Source organism: Giraffa tippelskirchi, chromosome 2, assembly GCF_054371585.1.
Source record: "Giraffa tippelskirchi isolate mGirTip1 chromosome 2, T2T-mGirTip1v1.2.pri, whole genome shotgun sequence".
Lineage (NCBI taxonomy): Eukaryota > Metazoa > Chordata > Mammalia > Artiodactyla > Giraffidae > Giraffa > Giraffa tippelskirchi.
The window spans coordinates 190,717,919-190,739,023 of NC_137276.1; the positions used below are offsets into that span (position 1 = coordinate 190,717,919).

The following is a 21,105-nucleotide window of genomic DNA, read 5'->3' on the forward strand; positions in this document are numbered from 1 at the left end:
GGATGACAGAGGATGAGATGGTTGGATGGCATCACCGACTCAATGGACATGAGTTTGGGTAAACTCTGGGAGTTGGTGATGGACAGGGAGGCCTGGCGTGCTGCGGTTCATGGGGTTGCAAAGAGTCGGACACGACTGAGTGACTGAACCAAATGGTCCCCCAAGAATGTGTCCAGGAGTTTGGGGGCAGGTGGCTCCCATTCCAGGTGGCCCCTCTGGGGGACCTTGGAAGGAGACCTGGTAGTTTGTACTTGCAGATGTGAGCTGAGGAAACATTTCCATATGCTCTCTGAGTCCAAAAGGAGTGAATTATGAATACGGTAACCACTGACTTTTCTGGAGTAAAAGTGGAAGGCATGGCCTTGGGCAGCTTCACCAGATCTAAGGCAGTGGTCACCGCTGGGTGGTAGGTTGCTTGAGGAGAGCACGGTCAGCGACCCCTCAGTTTTTCTTGCTGGTAAAATTCGGGCGCCCCCTTTTCCTCCTGACTGCAGTAGACCCTCTGCACCCCCTTCCTCTTGCATGTAGTTGTCAGAAGAGCCATCATGAAGGCTCTTGAGGGGACCTTCCCCAGAAAACCAGGCGGCCCGAGCATGTGCTGGTTCGCTGGCATCTTGCTACTGAGAAAGTGTGTCCTTGAGCAGTCAGCTGGGTGGGATCACAGCCAGTCCCCAGCAGGTCAGGTTGTTGAGAACAAAGTCTAGGATAAGAATAGCTGTGTAACTCAGTTTTACACCTTTTCCTACAAAACTTAATTTCAACAAAATTTAATTTCCTTCAGTGGTAATAAGATAATAGTTAATTTAAATCATTCCAAAGATTTTAACCAAACTGATGGACTTGCATATGATTGTTTTTGTATTTTTTCCATCTTGAAACCACACTTGGTATCTAATTTTTCGTTTTTCCTTTTTAAATTATTTATTTTTGGCTGCAGTGGGTCTTCATCACTTTGTGCTGGCTTTGTCTAGTTCCAGCAAGTAGGGGTTACTCTCTCGTTGCAGGGCATAGGCTTCTCATTGCAATGGCTTCTCTTGTTGTGGAGCTTGGGTTTCAGGTTGCGGGCTTCAGTAGCTGGAGCACGTGAGTTCAGTTGTTGTGGTGCATGGCCTTAGTTGCCTTGCAGAATGTGGGATTGATTCCAGCTTGAGCTTCATCCAGCCCAGCATTTTGCGTGATGTACTCTGCATATGTGTTAAATAAGCAGAGTGACAATATACATAGCCTTGACACAGATTGAAACCGTGTCCCCTGCATTGTTAGGCAAATTCTTAACCATTTGCCACCAGGGAAGCCCCTCTGATTCTTACTCAGTGCCTTGTGGCTTCTTGATTTTAAAATATCTGCCTGCATGCAATAACTGGGAAAAACTCCCTGTTTATGATGTTGTTGTTCAGTCAGTCAGTCTTGTCTGATTCTTTGCGACTCCATGAACTGCAGCATACCAGGCTTCCCTGTCCTCTCTTGAGTTTGCTCAAACTCATGTCTATTGAGTTGATGTTGCCATCCAACCATCTCATCCTCTCATGCTCTGTCGTCCCTTCTCCTGTCTTCTATCTTTCCCAGCATCAGGGTCTTTTCCAATGAGTCAGATGTTCACATCAAGTGGCCAAAGTATTGGAGCTTCAGCATCAGTACTTCCAATGAATGTTCAGGACTGATCTCCTTTAGAATTGACTGGTTGGATCTCCTTGCAGTCCAAGGGACTCTGAAGAGTCTTCTCCAACACCGCAGTTCAAAAGCATCAATTCTTCGTGGCTCAGCCTTCTTTATGATCCAACTCGCATATCCGTACAAGACTACTGGAAAAACCATAGCTTTGAACATACGAACATTTGTTGGCAAAGTGATGTCTCTCCTTTTTAATACATTGTCTAGGTTGGTCATAGCTTTTCTTCCAAGGAGCAGGTGTCATGTAATTTCATGACTGCAGTCAGCATCCACAGTGATTTTGGAACGTAAGAAAATAAAGTCTGTCACTGTTTCCATTGTTTCCCCATCTATTTGCCATGAAGTGATGGTATCGGATGCCATGATCTCAGTTTTTTGAATGTTGAGTTTTATGCCAGCTTTTTCACTCTTCTCTTTCACCTTCATCAAGAGGCTGTTTAGTTCTTCTTCACTTTCTGCCATAAGGGTGGTGTCATCTGCATATCTGAGGTTATTGATATTTCTCCCGGCAATCTTGAGTCCAGCTTGAACCTCATCCAGCATGGCATTTTGCATGATGTACTCTTCATGTAAGTTAAATAAGCCGAGTGACAATATATAGCCTTGACATATTCCTTTCCCAATTTTGAACCAGTTCATTATTCCATGTCCACTTCTAATTGTTGCTTCTTGACCTGCATACAAGTTTCTTAGGAGGCAGGTAATGTCTGGTATTCCCATCTCTTTAAGAAATTTCCAGTTTGTTGTGATCCACACGGCCAAAGGCTTTAGTAAAATGAATGAAGTAGAAGTAGATGTTTTTATGGAATTCCTTTGCTTTTTCTGTGATCCAGCAGATGTTGGCAATTTGATCTCTGGTTCCTCTGCCTTTTCTAAATCCACCGTGTACACCTGGAAGTTCTCGGTTCATGTACTGTTGAAGCCTGGTGTGAACGATTTTGACCATTACCTTGCTAGCTTGTGAGATGAGTGCAATTGTGCAGTAGTTTGAGCATTCTTTGGCATTGCCTTTCTTTGGGATTGAAATGAAAGCTGACCTTTTCCAGTCCCATGGCCACTGCTGAGTTTTCCAAATTTGCTGGCATATTGAGTGCAGCTCTTTCATAGCATCATCTTTTAGGACTTGAAATAGCTCAACTGGAATTCCATCACCTCCACTAGCTTTGTTCGTAGTCATGTTTCCTAAGGCCCACTTCACTTCACACTCCAGAATGTCTGGCTCTAGGTGAGTGATCACACCATCGTGATTATCCGGGTCATTACGACCTTTTTTGAACAGTTTTTTCATGTATTCTTGCCACCTCTTCTTAATATCTTCTGCTTCTGTCAGGTCCATACCATTTCTGTCCTTTATTGAGCCCATCTTTGCATGAAATGTTCCCTTGGTATCTCTAATTTTCTTGAAGAGATCTCTAGTCTTTCCCATTCTGTTAGTTTCCTCTATTTCTTTGCATCAATCACTGAGGAAGGCTTTCTTATCTCTTGCTAGTCTTTTCTGCCACAACAAATTTGCGCCTCACTGCTGTCGGTGCCTCTGTCCTCGTGCAGGCCACTGTTGACCCATGCGTCTGCAGGAGACCCTCAAGTCGTCAAAGGCAGGTCTGGTTCAGTCTCTTGTGGGTTCACTGCTCCTTTCCCCGGGTCCTGGTATGCAGAAGGTTTTCTTGTGCCCTCCAAGAGTCTGTTTCCCCAGTTCTGTAGAAGTTCTGTAATCAGTTCCTGCTGACCTTCAAAGTCAGATTCCCTGGGAATTCTCAGTCCCTATGCTGGATCCCACGTTGGGAAATCTTTTGTGGAACCTAGAACTTTCTCAACAGTGTGAGAAGTTCTTTGGTATAATTTTTCTCCAGTTTGTGGATTGCTCACCTGGTGGCTCTGTGGTGGGGCTAATGGCAACCTCATCCAAGAGGACTTATGCCACACGCCGTGCCTCCCAGGTCTGTTGCAGCCAGAATCCCTATTCCTGCGCAGGCCACTGTTGACCCATGCCTCTGCAGGAGACCCTCAGACACTCAAAGGCGGGTCTGGTTCAGCCTCTTATGGGGTCACTGCTCCTTCCCCTGGGTCCTGGTGCACACAAGGTTTTATTTGTGCCCTCCGTGCGTCTCTGGCAGGTATACAGTTTGATTTTAAACGTGATTACGCCTCCCCTGCCGTCTTACTGCAGCTTCTCCTTTGCCCTTGCACCTGGGATATCTTCCTCTAGTGGGTTCCTTCTGTTGGCGCTTGTTCAGCAGCTAGTTGTGATTTTGGTGTTCTCGCAGGAGATGAGCACATGTCCTTCTGCTCCGCCGTCTTGTTCCTTCTGTTATCTGATAGGGGACTTGAATAAATACAATAATAAAGGTATCTTTCTTCACTGTTTTGTGCTCTTGGTCAGCAGTTGGCAAAGTATGGCCCACGGGCCAAAAATTGAGCCTGCTACCTGCTTTTATATATAAACTGTGTGGGAACACAGCCACCACCATTCCTGTGTACTGTCTGTGGCCGCATTCATATTTACTGGCAGAGTCAACTAGTTGCCACAGGGACCATGCAGCCCACGAACCACAGATATTTACTCTCTGACCCTTCACAGAAAGAGTTTGTCAAACCTGTGCTTGGCCGATTATTTTTAAGCCAAGACTAAGCCATCCATGGTCTCTGAGGCCAGGGCTGAGTGACTCAGACTGACATCTGGCTACTTGCCCTGCCTGAGACGGTCGGGCTCCATGGTGGTCATAGAGGGCGTAGGACTTGAAGGTGGAGCTGTGGCCACTATTCACTCCCATCTGGATCACAGCTCACAGTGAGAAGCCTTGGGTCTTCTGAAAGGAGAAAGATAGCATTGTGTCCTGCAGAGATTCTCAAGTTGCATGTCTGTTGAGTGTTTAATCCTTGGAAACTAAGTCTTCAGGTGGAATCTTGTGTAAATGCCCGGTATGTGAAATTGAAGGGCAGAGTCGCCCTGGGTGGGGGTGGGCTTGGGGGTGCTACCGTGAGAGGCCTGGAGACCGCCTCACCCCTCTTCCTTCCTACCCAAGTGGCAGCCTGATTGTTTCTTCTGCCAAACCTGGGGTCTTGGGGTGAAGAACCCCCCATAATGGAAACACATCTCTGTGGCTTGGGGATCTGACAAACCTGGGTTTGAATTCAGCTGCTGTCACTTATGAGCTGCATGTCCTTGGGCAAGATCTTGGTCTCTGTGTCATTTTCTTTATTAAAATGGAGAGCACTGTGTTTATTTTATAGGTTGTAAATATTTAAAAATACTACTTTGATGCTTCTTTTACAGTGAAATTGCTTGGAAGCAATGGCTATATGTCAGTATATTGCTGCCTATCAAATTAGCACAGACTCAGTGACTTGAAAGAACACCACAAACTTTATTATCTTGTGGTTCTGTGGTTCAGAGGTCCCTGAGGGGTTTCACTGGCTGAAATCAAGGTGTCAGCAGGACTGTGTTCTGGGGGCTCTAGCGAAGAATTCTGTCCTTGCCTTTTCCAGCCTCTGGAGGTAGTTCATATTCCTCAGCTCATGGCCACTTCCTTGACATGGCCCCTTCCATGCAACATGGAGCCTGATCTTTCTCATGCTGCCCTCTCTCTGGTCCTCTCTTCCAATACCCTCTTCCACTTGTGATTACATTGGGCCTGCCTGGCTAATTCAGAATAATCCCCCCTGTTAGCAGCCTTAATTAACCGTGGCCATGTAACCTGAATCTTCACAGATGTCAGAGGTTAGGGTGTAGACATTCTTGGAGACCCTGCCACCATGCCCTGCCTTTATTTCCTCTTCTCTTCCACTCTTGGGAACCCTTTCCAGCATGTTCTCTTGGCCCTTGTTCCCCTGGAACTACTCTCAAGGCCACCTCCACACTGTCAGCTACTGCAGTCAACTCCTAGTCCCACCTTGGTCTGCATGTCATCAGCATTTGGCTCAGTGGGTCACTGCCACCTCTTCCACTGGCTTCCAGGATGTGATTGTCCCTTGGTTCTCTCTCCACCTGACTGTCTTGTTCGTTCTCCTTTGCTGTTATATCCTCAGTCTTCCCGCTTCTGTAAGCTGGGGTGCAGGGCTTGTTTCCTGGACTTCTTTGATCAATGAGCATTCCCTCCCAAGTTTTCAAATACCTTCCACACTGATGTGTTTTCAATGCTGTATTAGCTCTCTAGCCCACATCTAAACTCTAGACTCATAATTCAGCTACCTACTTAATGTCTCCCCCTGGAAAGATAAACGATACGGCAAATTCAGTTTTCCCCAAACCAAAGTCCCATGTCCTACCCCGTCCCCAGCCTCCTCCCTGCACATGTGTCCCCATTCTGCTTGTTCAGGGCAAAATCCTTGGACACAGATCTATACAGAAGCCTCGTTTCTAGTGTTTCTTTTTGCAGACTTTTCTGACATAACAGCCATGGTGATCCTTTTGGGATCCCATGAACCCTTTGCCCAGACCTCTAGTGACTTTGTTAAACGCAGGAAAAAAACCAAAGTCCTTGAACTGGTCCAGAAGGCCCTGTAATCCAACTCCTCTGCTGCCTTCCCACCTCATCTTCCATCGTCCCCACCTTCACTCACTGCCTTCCTGCCACATCGGCCTCACCGGCACCCCTCAACCTGCCAGGTACATTCCAGCTGCAGGAGCTTTGCACCTGCTCTTCCCTCCCCCGGGAGGCCTTTCTCCCCAGGATGCTGCATGGCTGTGCTGTTCTTAGTCACTCAGTCGTGTCTGACTCTTTGCCTGCCAGGCTTCTCTGTACATGGGGATTCTTCAGGTGAGATTTCTGGAGTGGGTTGCCATGCCCACCTCCAGGGGATCTTCCCAACCCAGGGATTGAACCCAGGTCTCTTGCATCACAGGCAGATTCTTCACCATCTGGCTTGCTCTTTTCCTGAAGTCTCTACTGAAGTGTCACCTTAGCAGAGTGGCTAAAATAGCACCTCTTACCCCAGACACACTCACCCTGACTTACATCAGCATCATTCTCCTCACTCTGTCTTCTTTGCATTCACTACTACTTGACATTGTTTGTTTGCAGCTTTCTTTATTTTATCCCTCTTGCCCCCACTCGAATATCTCCATTGCTGGTGTCTCTTCTCCCTTCTCAAACGCTTGTCGGTTTCTCTGGAATGTATTCCATCAGGGCAGGGCTTTCTTTGGTCCAGTGCTTTCTCCCTGGCGCCTAGCTTGGTGTCTGGTGTGGGCGGGGTGAGTGGGGAAGGGTTGGTCAGGTGTTTGTGGGATGAATAAACAAACAGATGGATGAGCTATATTATATGTGACGGCCTCTGTCACAGGGCAGGCACTCAGACTCACAAATGAGCTGTAATTATGAGTGCTGCATTGATTTACCTGAAGGACTAGTTTCCCTGTCAGGTTGGTATTATTCAGGGCAAGATAGCTCCTATGATACATCGTAATTGTATTGTTTATTGCTTTAAGGCAAATCTTAGCATTAAAATAAAAAATCTCTCTTGTAATGTTTCCTGAGCTCTTCCTCCAGGGCCCATGGTCGTAGCCAGGGAGCCAAGCTACTTCCTGGGTTGCACAGAGGAGACGAGTGACTCCCAGGGCCCCCTCTCTTCTCCTTTCTGCTGTACAGAATGTTCTCTGTCTGGGTGGGATCAGGCAGGAGGTGGTGGCTCCAGGGCAGGAGTGATTTGGGGGAAATACTTCTCTTATACGGCTTGAAATCGGACAGGGTCGGGGAGGCTCGCCTGCCTGAGGAAGTGACTGGTCTGTAGTTATGTCTAGTGTTCATTCTCAGATGCAGGGCCACAGTGTTTTCGTCCCTTCTTCCGAACATCCGTTGAGCCCGTGTGTGTGCCAGATGCTTAGGTGGGTTAGGCTCTGGGATACAGGATGGATAGGGGCCCTGCTTGGGAGACCGCACAGACTGTATGGCACGGCGGGTAAAATAAAAATTATAATACAGCCACGTGCCCAGCATTGCTCCAAGAGCTTTGGCTATGCTGTCTCCTTTAATACTCTAGTAATCCTGTGAGATGTGGGGCAATTGCTTCCCTTTTACACATAAAGGAACTGAGGCCTCGGGGGGTTAAGTAACATGCTGGGTCCCTAGCCAGCGAGCTCCAGACTGTACCTCCTCACCACCCCTTTGGAAGGGTGTGGAGGGTGGGTACAGGCTCTCACCTTGATCCGGGCTAGTTTCAGGGGTGTCTGTTCTCAGCTTACAAAGAAAGAAAGTGGCTTCAGGCATCGGAAGCCTCTCCAGGATTGGGTTCATGGTGACAGAACCACAGCTGAGCTTGACCAGTGGACCCCACAGAGCCCAGCCTGCAGACCACTGTCTGGTCACCATGCAGAGGTTTCTAGAACGCAGAACTGAAACTCACAGCCTCTACAGAGGACCAAGAAGACACCTTCCCTACTAACGCCTTCCCCCTTGTCCTCGTCTAGCCGGGAGACTTGCTGTACTTTCCCAGAGGGACCATCCATCAGGCGGACACTCCCGAGGGGCTGGCCCACTCCACACACGTGACCATCAGCACCTACCAGAGCAGGTAAGTGCTCGCCTCTGACCTTGCATACCCGACAGCTCTGCTGCGAGCTGTGGCCCCGGTGACCAGGATTAGGAGGTGTGAGGGAGGTGGTCTCGTCTCTTCTGCTTATCCAGCCCCAGGGCTTCCTCCATCCCTGCTGGCTTCCTAGTCCTGCTGGGTCACATCGGTGCCATTGACCCTCTCGTCTAGGCCTCCTCCTGGACCGTCATGACCCCGTGTCATACAGAACACTAGGAGTTGCCCACGTACAGGCTCCAGGATTGGGAAGATGGGCACAGCCGTGGGTGTGGTGGTGTGTCTGTGATGCCAGGCTGCGCTTCTAGTCTCTTCCCACCCCAACCCACTCTGTCCATTAAAAAAGTTTTTTTATTGTGGCAAAATATTCGTAGACTATTTTAGCCATTTTTAAGTGTCCAGTTCAGGGACACTAATTGCGTTCACACTGTTGTGCAACCATCCCCACTATCTGTTTCCGAAACATTGTCATCACCCTGAACAGAAACTCTGCATCACGGAAACCTCTGGGTCTCTTTTAAGGTTTCCAGTTTTTACAGTTCATTAAAGTCGGGAAGGACGTCTGGAACAGTGAGTCCTAGAAGCACATGTGCTGAAAACAGTTCCAATTAAAACCACGTTCCGGTTCAGCGAGCGCCTTGTCACATGACAGGACCCGGGCAGCGGCCCTGCCCGTGATTCCTGATAGCAGTGGCCTGGCGAGTCCAGGTCCCATTAAAAGTGCCCATCACTGGTTTATTCATCATGAGCCCTGGGCCTTGTAGTGGTTGCTGGGATGGTAGGCACTGGACTGAAGGGGCTTTGGGAGGACTTATACTCTGGTCACGGTGGAAGGAGGGGAGACGGGTGTGTAGTTCCCAAACAGTGTGACATGTCCCGTCATAGCTTTGCGGAGGAGTCCCTGGGAGCACAGAGGGGTGCGGTTAGCTAAGCTGGGGCATCACGGACGCTTCAGCAATGACTTGACGCCCAAACTGAGGGAGCCGAGGGGTGAGTAGGTGGAGATGGGTCTGAGGTCAGAGTGGGACAGGACATTCCAGGCCTGAGGAACTGTGGGTGCTCCTAGCTTCAGAGCTGTATCTTGCACAAGAGAGCAAGCGTTCCTCTGCCTCCTCTTCTGGCTTTGCAGCGAGAAGTTGAACCACTGTGTTTAAGGGACAGGAGGAACTAGCAGGAGTCTGGCCTGAAGACAGAGCTTGTTTTAGGTTTCTAAAATGCCTTTTCACCATGGCTGGGTTCCTTGCAGAGCGAGAAGGTCTCTGAGGGCGACTGAGGGAGCGGGCAGTGGGAACCGGGCCGCGGGGAGGCTGCACCAGAAGCCCGTTCTGGACCAAAGCAGCTCTGGGCCTCGGCAGCCACGTCGTTCGGCCCCGTGAGCGTCTGTCCTCTGGTGTCGCTGTCACTCAGCTGCTCCCTCTTTCCCTGGTTTTTCCTCTTTTTCATTTTTCTTGCTGCTGTCAGCTGGTTTTCTGGCTCCCTTGGTTTTCACTCCCCCATTTTCCTTCCTCAGTTTCTGATTTACTCACAACATTGGCATGTCATGAGGCATCATCAGTTACTTCTCTGACTTCCCTCCATCTCCTTGACCCTGTTAGCTTTTGCTACCACCCAATGACTCTCTATTTCCCAATCCCAGGGGTGAAGAACTGGTAGCTTTCCCTGGTCCCACCCACCCCTGCTGCTGTCGGCGGGGCTGGTAGAGCCGCCTGAGTTAGAGAGGATGCCTGCCGGCTGAGGATGGGCAATGTGATGCCGACCTGTGCCTGTCGGTGGGGCCGCTGCTAGAACAGGACAGGTGTGACATGAGGACTGTTGCTCCCCGGAGATGTTCTGTGCTTTGGTCCTGGTGCTCCTTAAGGCATTATGGCAGGGTGAAGATTCAGCCTTTCCCTAAGCCTTCTCAAGGGTGGCATTTAGGGCCTGCTCTCTCAGATAGTGGCATGTCGATCTGATTTATGAAGGTGAACCCCTCCAGAGGTGTGTTTAAACTGCAGCCCAAGATCCAGTCTCCTAGAGGAGCACAGAGCTCAGTGTAATAACTGCACTTAAACTCCATGAGCTACTGCTATGATGTGACTTGTACCTGGGACCCTTCGAAGGACGATAATATTTCATGCTGCTGTGAGGTCTGCGTGTGTCCTCCAGGTCTACGTTCAAAGGTGTGAGGTTGGGTGTAGCATTTTGTCAGAAACCGGTGAGGCCACCAGGTGGGAGTGGATGCCTGGGGCAAAGTGTCTCTCACGTGGCTCTTGCCCTCCTTTGCCACTTCCAGGAGGTAAGCATAAAAGTGTTCATTTTGCTTACAGAGTGAGAGGAAAAAGTCATACTGTGAATTTCCATTTTGCATGTCGCCAGCAATTTGAAATCTGCTGGTGACACAGAGGGAAATTTTGAACAGCTCAGAAATGTTTACAGAGAGAGCATCTCCACAGTGTGTGCACCTTACACTGACACACATTTAGGAGTGAGTGATTCTGAATGCCCCGGAGAAAAAGCAGAGGTAGCTGAACACTGATGCTTGTCCTGAAATGGTATTTTTGGCATCTGGCTTCTCTCTTCTACCCCAATAAAACCATCATTAGAGTTTAACAAGTTGCAAAATAAATCGTTCTGAAATTGTTGATTATTTTACTGAGAACAGTGCCTCTCTTTTTCTTAAGAAACAAAGGAAAATGTCATGTTTAACTGTTCAGATAATTGCACAGTCCAGGATCTTGCTGTTTACCCTACATATATTGCTTTTTGGATTTTTGGCACATACAAATATTTTTTTAGGTCCTCTAATGATTGAGAGTTACTTTTCTGCAAAACTTTCAAGGCATTGTTACATAATTGAAAACGTTAAAAAAAAAAAAGTTCCTTTGAACTTCCTACTTTATAACAGTCTGTAATTAATTCTGGTATCTTTACATTTAAGATAAATCATGAATAAAGCCTAGCTTCCCACCTTTAACTTTGCATGTGAGTGTCTGAGGTGGGGAGAAAGGGAAGCTTGTGATTGATGATGCTCAAGTTTTTATGCTGAGTGATGTGAAATTATTGGAACTCAAGATGTTAGGGCAGGGGGATTGGTGTGGTAGTTTGTAGCTTGAGGCTTTTATAATCAGTGGTTTATCCACATGTCTTATGCTTTCATTGTTTTGTTTTTTCTTTTTTTTTTTACTTGGCATGTGTTCCAGTTCATGGGGAGATTTCCTTTTGGACACCATTTCGGGGCTTGTGTTTGACACTGCCAAGGCAGACGTGGCACTCCGGGCCGGCATTCCCCGACAGCTGCTCCTGGTAAGGAGCAAAGGCAGGTGGGGAGCGAGGGGCAGCCGTGGCTCCCTGCTTAGGACCCCAGAACCCTTCTCCCCACATGAGCCAAGCGTGTCTCCTCCTGGGCTGGGTGGTTTGCAAACGAACGGAGTGCTGCACATTACTCGCGACCCAAAGGACCAGTGGCGGTATGCAGATGGCCCGTTCCTGCGTTTCAGGGTGGCAGCAGCAGGCCCTGGGAGCACTGACTGAATAGGTGGTTGAATAACTAATGTGGCTCAGGAACTATAGCCTCAGCACATGTGCGATCCCAAGTTAGGAGAGACCCACTGGAGAGCCTGGCCTCAGTGGGTTCCCTGGCTTTCCTGTCTATCCCGATTTTACCCTGTTGGTAGGTTTTGAGATGATGGTTGCATTAGGGCTGAGTTGAGCAAAGGTGCCTTCATGGTCTGAAGTGATCACTTCAGACAGTGATTTTTTTCTTCAGAAGGCAAGGCCAAGACTGCATCCCAGGGAGCCCTCTTTCCAGGTAAAATGCTAAAAATTGGTCTTTTTTTTGCAAACGGTAGGCAGCTACAGAGGAACAGTGGTTAAGAGGACATAAAGGGATGCTGTCCTTAAGGCAGTGGTGAGGATCCGTGTCTGTCCTGGGTGGTGGTGCCCATTGCACCACTCTGGAGACTGGGCCTGGGCGGGAAGGTGGCTGGAGTCTGGGCCAGGACTCACTTCTGTGTTTCCAGCAGGTGGAAACCACAGCTGTTGCAACAAGAAGATTAAGTGGCTTTCTGAGGATGCTTGCAGACCGGCTGGAGGGCACCAAAGAACTGCCTTCAGCAGACATGAAGAAGGATTTTGCTATGAACAGACTCCCACCTTACTATACGGGAGATGGAGCAGAGCTTGCAGCACCAGGTAGAGCTTGCTGTTTCTTCTAGGGGGTCAGGGGCTAATGTGGGATATTTTGATACTTTCCTGGGTGGGCACTTCTTTGAGCTGATGGGAAGTATGAAGCATTTCAGGATGAACATGAGCCTGTCCTTAGTGTGTAAAGGTTGGACAGGACACGCTGCTTGATGGGGAATGAGAACCCTGTGGTTTGGGGTGAGGAATATGTATTTATGGCCCCTCTGCAATTCATCATCTGCAGGAAGTGTCAAGAACTTGAACACTGAAATAATCTTGTTGGAAATTAGCTCAGGGATGGGTAAAACGTTGCCATCAGCAGGTGAACTACAAGAATTCGCAGGGTCATCACAGACCTTCCCCAAGTCCCAGGTGACTACCTGTGACAGGTTTAAGTTACAGATGATGTGGATAGACTTCTGGGTGGATGGTGATCCCGGTGTTCTGGGGCACAGACTACACTATGCTCCTGTAGTCGAACAGAGCTGGGTTTATTGACTTGTAATGGGAGATAGCATGCTGCTGGGGACTGCAGACATCTCAGTAAAAGGAATGCGGGAAAGGATTTCTAGGACTTGGGTTTGAGTTAGGTGATTTCAAGAGGGTTCAGGAAGTCGGGCTTTGCTCTGGGTTGGATGCTGTTGGGAAATAAGATGCTCGGGTTGGGTCTCCTGTAAATCCTTGTTACGGTTGGTAACAGGAGGAGTGAAGTGAGAATGGAGTGACCACTGGTAAAGCAGCAGCAGTCCCTCAAACTAGCCAGGAGAGGGGCACGTGTGGTCACTCTCGTGGTTTGGACAGTGTTCTTCCTTTTGCCTGTTGATGAAGTGGTCTCGATTTTCTCTGTCTCACATAGTCACAATGTGGCCATGTTTAATGTTGGGGTCCTTTAGAATGGCCTGTGTTGAGCAGGACAGGGAGACACAGCTGGAAGTGCCAGGCTGGCTCTCAGGCTGCTCCTGGTCGAGTAGAGGGAGAGTCTCATTTCCACTAACTTTTCTAAAAGCCTTATCCATCACCCGTGGAGGACCAGTGAGACACAATCTACAAGGTCCCTTCTAGCATTCATTCTATGTACATTTTTATTGTAGTCTGAGGTGGGGAGGAGTTTAGAATGTTTTTGATGCATCTACTCAAAACAGCAATTTTCCCAGCACATAGTTTAATCTTTAGCAGAACAGTTCAGTTCTGAGTATCAGCTTATGTCCCAGGATATTTTATCTGAAGTTTTCCTTGTCTTAGCCCTTACTGTCAATATTAAGTTCCCTCAACTCTGTCTCCAACCAGATCACCCTGTCAGGCTGGTCTGTTTGTAGTGGCTGCTTTTTCACTAAATTAAATCCAATCTAGGAAAGAGTTATTTCTGTGCAGTTTATTAGGTGGCTTTTCTTTATGACACAGTGCTTGACCTACCTAGGCTGAAAAATTCGCCATGGTCATGTAACTGGTAATTGGAGGGATGGGGCGCTTTGAGCTCAGGAAGTCCTTTCAGAGTCCACATGTGGAGCAACCCAAGGATAGAAACTGAGTGGTGAGAGCGTTCGGCGCAGAGGGCAGGGTGGCCCAGTCTGTACTGTGATAGTGTTTGCTCCCTAGGTACTGGTGACAGCCTTTTAATGAACTTACAAACTTCTGTTGTTATTTATCTGATTGACATCTGTCTTTAGTATAAGAATGAGGTCCATTGGGATGTAAGTGGTATTTTTAACATCACTGTAAATATCTGAGTTGGAGCAGATGCCCCATGTTTGGATTCACCTGCACATTATTAACTAATTTTCCCAAACAGTTGGTCCTGCAAACAAGTGTGAGCCTGCTTTCTCTCTGGGTTTTCTAGGTGGACAATTTCCGGGGCTGGATAGCACAGTGAGACTGCAGTTTAGAGACCATGTGGTTCTCACCGTAGGACCCGATCAAGACCCATCCGTGAGTACCCGGAAGGGAAGAGGGTTCTGCTCAAGGCATTTCCATTGCAGGCCTCAGGTGATCAGGCTGACAGGTGGCCCTGCCCGCCTCCTCTGGGAATCCTCCTCCTCACAGTTCAGTCCCATCGCTCTAGATCAGATTATGCCCAGATCTCACTGCTCCGGTTCCGAAGTTTCCTGCCTGTTGGGCATTTGCGGGCTTGTCCTTAGCCCCACAGAACTCTGCTTCTTCCCCTAGTTAGTGATTAATGTCTGGTCTCTGCCTCCTAATTAGGGCTAGGTTGCCTTTGCCAAATTATCAGTATAGGTTTCTGGTCTTCCTCTGGTGTGGGACTTCTGCCTTTATTATGAAAGTGCCCTGCACAACCCTAAAGCCCTTGGGGATTCTCCCATGCCTGGTGGCTTCACCCTGGTCCTCCTGATCAGCGTTCTTGGGAGGGGCCCGTGAATGGCGAGGTTGGGAGTCAGGGCACCTGGATGTCTCCGTAACCAGACTCTTCTAGCCATCAGGGCCAAACCTGATGAAAACTTAATATACAACATACATGGAAACCTTGAGATTATATACTCCCACAGCCTCATTTAAAAAAAAAAAACAAACCTAGTTATTCTGATAACCAATTAGTTTGAGGCATTTATTTTAGGTCAGTGTGTTTGATGCTCATCTAAGAGGTGACAAGGAATGACTCAAGGTGCTGGAAGAGACAGTAAACTTCCTTGTGTAGGGTGGATACAGAGGGAGCAGAAGCCTACTATAAGTAGAAGCAAGGTTGTTATAGATCACATGGCTGGTATTTAGAATTAATGTTTACTCTGTGGTGTTCATAAATTAAAAATTTATGTATATGTAGGAATATTAAATGTTTCTGATGCATAAAGAGAGCAGGTATGGTTAAATGAAGAAACTTGAATGTTTCATTGGTAAGTTGAAATATAAATGGTTTTTTCATTAAAGTTTCTGAAGGGGCTGTTACCTTTTTAAAAAATGACTTACAAGTGCTTATTTGCTACATACAGATAGTAATCTATGAGAACTATAAAAAAATACATTCATTATACATTGTATCTATGTATCTACATGTTTGCATCTCAACTTTTTGCCAGGAAGATTCTTTAGTATTCAATAAATTTCACTTAAGCACTGAGGCACTGAGATTTTTCTTGGTATTGCCCTATATTACTGGAAAAGCCTCCTAGCATCCCGGTGGTCAACATTTTGTTGTTGACAGCCTTTTTTTTTTTTTAAAGGATGAAACTCGAGAGAAGATGGTTTACGTCTATCATTCCTTAAAGAATAGGAGAGAGATACACATGATGGGAAATGAGGAAACAGAGGTTTGTTCCAACCCAAAATGCACATCTTTGCTGTGGTTTGATGGTTGGTGGGAGGGCTCTATTACCTTTGATGTATGGGTAATGGGGTTTTCTGTGACTGCGATGTGGACTTAACATTTCACAAATTGACAGCCCTTCACAGGGATAGTTAAGTCAGACATTTCTGTAATATATAAACACCTGTACTCACTTTAAAAGTACTAGCATGGGACCTGTGGCCTTGCAGGGGAGGTGTAAAGTAACAAATATGAAGCATTTCAAATGACTAATATTTAAGACTTTTTATTCTTATGTATTTTGATTTGGCAAGTAGGGGCTGTTTCTCTGCAATTAAAAAAAAAAAAAAAATTGGGCCATACCTGACAGCCTATAGTATCTTAGTTCCCTGACCAAGGATCAAACCTGTGCCCCCTGCATTGGAAGGTGGAGTCTTAACCACTGGACTGCCAGGGAAGCCCCAAATGACTAATAGGGCTTTCATGAAGTCTGAGTTTTCACAAGGGAATCGGTGACTTTTATAAGTTATCTAATTATAGTTTGTAGTTTTTGTAAATAGCTTACCTGTAACAAGTTTCATTCTTATGAAGGAACTCAGTAATGATGCATTGAGAATTATGGAAAATGGCACTTAAATGACTGGTTTATCTTTTTTCAGTCTCATGGACTTCGCTTTCCTCTCTCACATATGGATGCACTGAAGCAAATTTGGAACAATTCAGCTATTTCTGTCAAGGACCTGAAGCTGACTACAGATGAGGAAAAGCAAAACCTGGTATTATCTCTCTGGACAGAATGTTTAATCCAAGTAGTCTAGTGCCTTTGCTGCTTTAATAGTAATATGTGTATGTAAAATACTAGACACTTGATTCTGCAGAGATTTGTGTTCTAGGGACCCCTGTTGCTTTGAGCCAAGGACACAATGAATGTAACTTTCCTTACCTGTGTATTTAATAAAATGAGACCTACCTCGTACAGGTGATCAGTTGGCCATATGACATACATAGAACAGACGTACATAGAAGAACAGCAAATTACTCAATGTCCCAGAAAGTGACAAAAGCCATATTTCGACAAGTTTATTTAATCCAGTGTGGTAGAAAAGGCACAACTCCAATAAATGTATCATTTAAATTTAACTGTCATTACCTGGTGTTCTTTGGAAGGAATAACTTCTTTAAAGAGCCTCACTGGCTCTAGAAAAATTTTAAACAATTAACATGAAAATTTTTTAACTTGGTTTTTTACAGTGAAAATATACATATCATACCTTTGTGTATACACAACTCCCCCCCCCCCCGCATTAAAGTTACCCTAAAACAAATTTCATTAAATAATACTGCCACATTTAATACGAGGCACTCACATCTATGGGCAAGGGAGTTTTACAGGTGTTGTTTGACAGATTACGTAAGAGCCTGAGATTGAAGGAAGAAAAATCCCCAATAATATTTACATGGAAAGACCAAGTCTCTATAAAAAATAGTCAAAATAGTGGGTCTTTGAGTTTAAACAGTTCACTGTTACTTTACATTCTAAAGTGCATATAGATTGATATTTTTAAAAATATCACTGGAAAATTTAATCTTTCTATAGAAAAATAGAGCAGACATTTTTCAGCTTTACTGGCAAAAGTTGGGGATGAAGAGAACATTTATCTCAGTGTAAGTTTAAAACCAACTTAGGAGGGAAAAATGCTTGAGAATTCTATAGTGATGGTGGTAATGCTTGCTTGAGACTAAGTCCAAGACAATATCCTATCTGATTTTGCTTGAATGAAAGCTATTTAAAGTGGAAGTGAAAAACTGAGTTTCTTGTCACATTTTGTAAAGGAAAATGGTATAGTCAAGGCTGAAATACTACTTGGTTTTAACTTAAAATTTCCCTTTACTTTAGGCAAAGGAAAATTTATTATATGTAGGTGACAGTCCTTCCTTATAAACACTTGAGGGTAGATCAGGTGAGGTCAGCACAAGGATAGGAGTGACCCCTGGTTAGTGTTTCATCCAAGAGAGAAAGGACAGCCACAGGCTATTTGTGCATTTTTAGTTTAAAGGATCAGGCAAAGAATAGCAACAGAAAACACTCCTGCACTTGCTGAGGTCCCTCCCTGGGGTGAGTTACAAGTGTGAATACTTATGGTACTTCATATAAAAGCTTTAAGAGAGAACTTTTAATGCATATCTAATACAGTAGCTTAATAGTAAGATTTATTAAATATGTTTTCAGATATTGCATAAAAGGTATTCATCTTCTTAAAAGTATGACTTGACCTGTAGGACTTCGCGTCCCAGTGCCTGGCACTCAACCACACACTTGGTTGTTAATAGCTAATAGGGGGTGATAGCATCAGCAGTGTCCTGTAACAATCGGGAATGGGATTTGTGTTTGGTAGAAAGGAGAGAAAATAGACTTCAAGAAACCTGCTCACCGAAGCTGGAGATCAAGCGGGAGTAGAACCTTCCACAGAGATCCTAACACATTCTTCACAGGAACGCTGAATAGCTGGCAAGCATATTCTGAGCTCTTCCGTGAAGAGCAGCAGTCTTCATGGTTGGGGGAGAAGTCCATTCCGTTCAGTGGTCCCAGAGCCTAGGACGGGTAGGTCCCTTCCACCGGGCACGAGGGCCCTCCTCCCTCCGTGCTCTCCCAGGGACACTGTGGACTCTCTCACAGTATTTCAATGTCCCATTTCTGTGTTTCTTCTCCCTCCAGGGGCTGGTTTACAATTACGTGAGTTTTGTCATAATAATTTCCTCCTAAAATAGCAATTCCAAGAGGAAAGATTAGTTTGTTCACACAGGTGCTTAATAATTTCACAACTGTCAGAAGGCTCTCGTTCAGCCCACTTGCTGGGATAGATTAATATGTCTTTTATAAAAGCGACGGTCTGAAATGGGAAACTGAGGTTAAACAGGTGTAGCTATTCACTTCAAACCGGACCTCACAGGAGTGATTGAAAAGCTAAGAAGTATAATATACTGATGCATAAATGATGTGCCCTAACGATGGGATTCTTAGGTGCTCTGAGCACTCTCTAGCTCAGTGTCACACTGCATTTTTGTTTCTACACCAAGAGTCGCTATGACTAACCCAATTAAAGCAACAGCACTGAATAATATTGGGCCTGACCTTGTTGAATTCAAAAATGAGCTTAAATGATACCTACCATAAATTTTAAGAACCACACAAGTCACAACAGAAAGTCAGAGATGTTTCTTTAGGGACCAGATGACACGTTACGGTTCGTGATGCTTCAAATTTCGAAATGTTCTCAAAGGTCACATAGCAAATGAAAATTTTACAACTGTACTGATAAACACCTTCATAGGCTTGGTCCTTAGGCTTCTGATTCACCTATAGCTAATTGTTTTGCTTGTTGTTTGTTAAAATGGCATATCAGCTTTTTCAAGTATAATTAAAAATGACTTAATATTTCCCTTATGTATAAGGACTTCTTTTACCCAGGAGGAGGTGGAGGTTTGGAATTCAAAATGAATATCTAAGGACACAACAAACTGGCTTTTGTCATAGGCCTACCTTTAACATCAAGGACCAGTTGATCACTGAGGTAGGAGCTGATGGTTCCATTTCTGTTCAGTCTCCACTTCTGCCTGAACTGCCCATGTTCAGTCCAGAGGGCGACTTTAGCTCCAGGTGTGTCTCGACCACCGATGACATCGAGACATGTGTCACTGGCCTGAAAGGTCAAGAAATACATTGGCAGTACTACATTTGCTAAAATCAGTTGGATTGAGTCCGTTTTCTTTCATGTAAGTAAATCAGACAAGCCCATCTAAAAAGAACACAAGATCTAATACTAAATCTAAAATTATAATCTCAGTCAACTTTTTAAGTTGTTATGGCTGAGGGAAGGCAATAGTATGGAAATAAACCTACTGAATTAGAGGTACCTTTTTTTTTTTTTCTGTGATCCCTTGAATCTCAAACTGCTGTGGTTGGAAGGAATCATAATTTTCCACGGTACAGATGAGTGTCAGAAAATTACATATCATTTTAGAAATCATATAAGTCTCAGTGTGGTGGTGGTTCAGTCACTAAGTCCTGTCCAGCTCTTGCAATCCCATGGTCTATAGCCCACCAGGATCCTCTGTCTGCGGGATTTCCCAGGCAAGAATACGGGAATGGGTTGCCGTTTTCTTCTCCGAGGGATCTTCCTGACCCAGGAATTGAACGTGGGTCTTCTGCATTGCTTTCCTCATAGCTCAGTTGGTAAAGTATCAGCCTGCAATGCAGGAGACCCTGGTTCGATTCCTAGGGTGGCAAGATCCCCTGGAGAAGGGATAGGCTACCCACTGCAGTATTCTTGGGCTTTCCCTGTGGCTTAGCTGGTGAAGAATCTACCTGCAATGCGGGAGACCCGGGTTTGATTCCTGGGTTGGGAAGATCCCCTGGAGAAGGGAAAGGCTACCCACTGTCTGAGGAGGCCTTACAAATAGCTGTGAATAGAAGAGAAGCAAAAAGCAAAGGAGAGATAAGAAGGCCTTCCTCAGTGATCAAAGAAATAGAGGAACACAATAGAACGGGAAAGACTAGAGATCTCTTGAAGAAGACTAGAGATACCAAGGGAACATTTCATGCAAAGATGGGCTCAATAAAGGACAGAAATGGTATGGACCTTACAGAAGCAGAAGATATTAAGAAGAGGTGGCAAGAATACACAGAAGAACTGTACAAAAAAGATCTTCAAGACCCAGTTAATCACGATGGTGTGATCACTCACCTAGAGCCAGACATCCTGGAATGTGAAGTGAAGTGGGCTTTAGGAAGCATCACTACAAACAAAGCTAGTGGAGGTGATGGAATTCCAGCTGAGCTATTTCAAATCCTAAAAGATGATGCTGTGAAAGTGCTGCACTCAATATGTCAGCAAATTTGGAAAACTCAGCAGTGGCCACAGGACTGGAAAAGGCCAGTTTTCATTCCAATCCCAAAGAAAGGCAATGCCAAAGAATGCTCAAACTACCACACAATTGCACTCATCTTACACGCTAGTAAAGTAATGCTCACAATTCTCCAAGCCAGGCTTCAGCAATACGTGAACCGTGAACTTCCAGATGTTCAAGCTGGTTTTCGAAAAGGCAGAGGAACCAGAGATCAAATTGCCAACATCCGCTGGATCATCGAAAAAGCAAGAGAGTTCCAGAAAAACATCTATTTCTGCTTTAGTGACTATGCCGAAGCCTTTGACTGTATGGATCACAATAAACTGTGGAAAATTCTGAAGGAGATGGGAATACCAGACCACCTAAACTGCCTCTTGAAAAACCTGTGTGCAGGTCAGGAAGCAACAGTTAGAACTGGACATGGAACAACAGACTGGTTCCAAACAGGACAAGGAGTACGTCAAGGCTGTATATTGTCACCTTGCTTGTTTAACTTGTATGCAGAGTACATCATGAGAAATGCTGGGCTGGAGGAAGCACAAGCTGGAATCAAGATTGCCGGGAGAAATATCAATAACCTCAGATAT

General features: G+C 45.8%; 2 protein-coding genes across 15 annotated transcripts in view; one reads left to right on the plus strand and one right to left on the minus strand.

Moving 5' to 3' along the window:
* Positions 1 to 16,747, plus strand: part of RIOX2 (ribosomal oxygenase 2) — a 29,640-nt gene extending 12,893 nt beyond the window's left edge. For 9 of the 13 annotated variants that reach the window (XM_081572584.1, XM_081572583.1, XM_081572585.1 and 6 more), the window contains 6 exons: positions 8,075 to 8,178; positions 11,373 to 11,475; positions 12,192 to 12,363; positions 14,192 to 14,280; positions 15,528 to 15,614; positions 16,270 to 16,747. In XM_081572584.1, coding sequence (XP_081428710.1) covers positions 8,075 to 8,178; positions 11,373 to 11,475; positions 12,192 to 12,363; positions 14,192 to 14,280; positions 15,528 to 15,614; positions 16,270 to 16,428 — 714 coding nt within the window. In that variant the 3' untranslated portion in view covers positions 16,429 to 16,747. The remainder of the gene's footprint in view (positions 1 to 8,074; positions 8,179 to 11,372; positions 11,476 to 12,191; positions 12,364 to 14,191; positions 14,281 to 15,527; positions 15,615 to 16,269) is intronic. The other 4 variants (XM_081572589.1, XM_081572590.1, XM_081572587.1 and 1 more) reach the window with 1 other exon arrangement.
* Positions 16,676 to 21,105, minus strand: part of CRYBG3 (crystallin beta-gamma domain containing 3) — a 126,957-nt gene continuing 122,527 nt past the window's right edge. For both annotated transcript variants that reach the window (XM_081572571.1, XM_081572570.1), the window contains 2 exons: positions 19,152 to 19,311; positions 16,676 to 18,370 (listed from right to left, as the gene is read on the minus strand). In XM_081572571.1, coding sequence (XP_081428697.1) covers positions 18,282 to 18,370; positions 19,152 to 19,311 — 249 coding nt within the window. In that variant the 3' untranslated portion in view covers positions 16,676 to 18,281. The remainder of the gene's footprint in view (positions 18,371 to 19,151; positions 19,312 to 21,105) is intronic.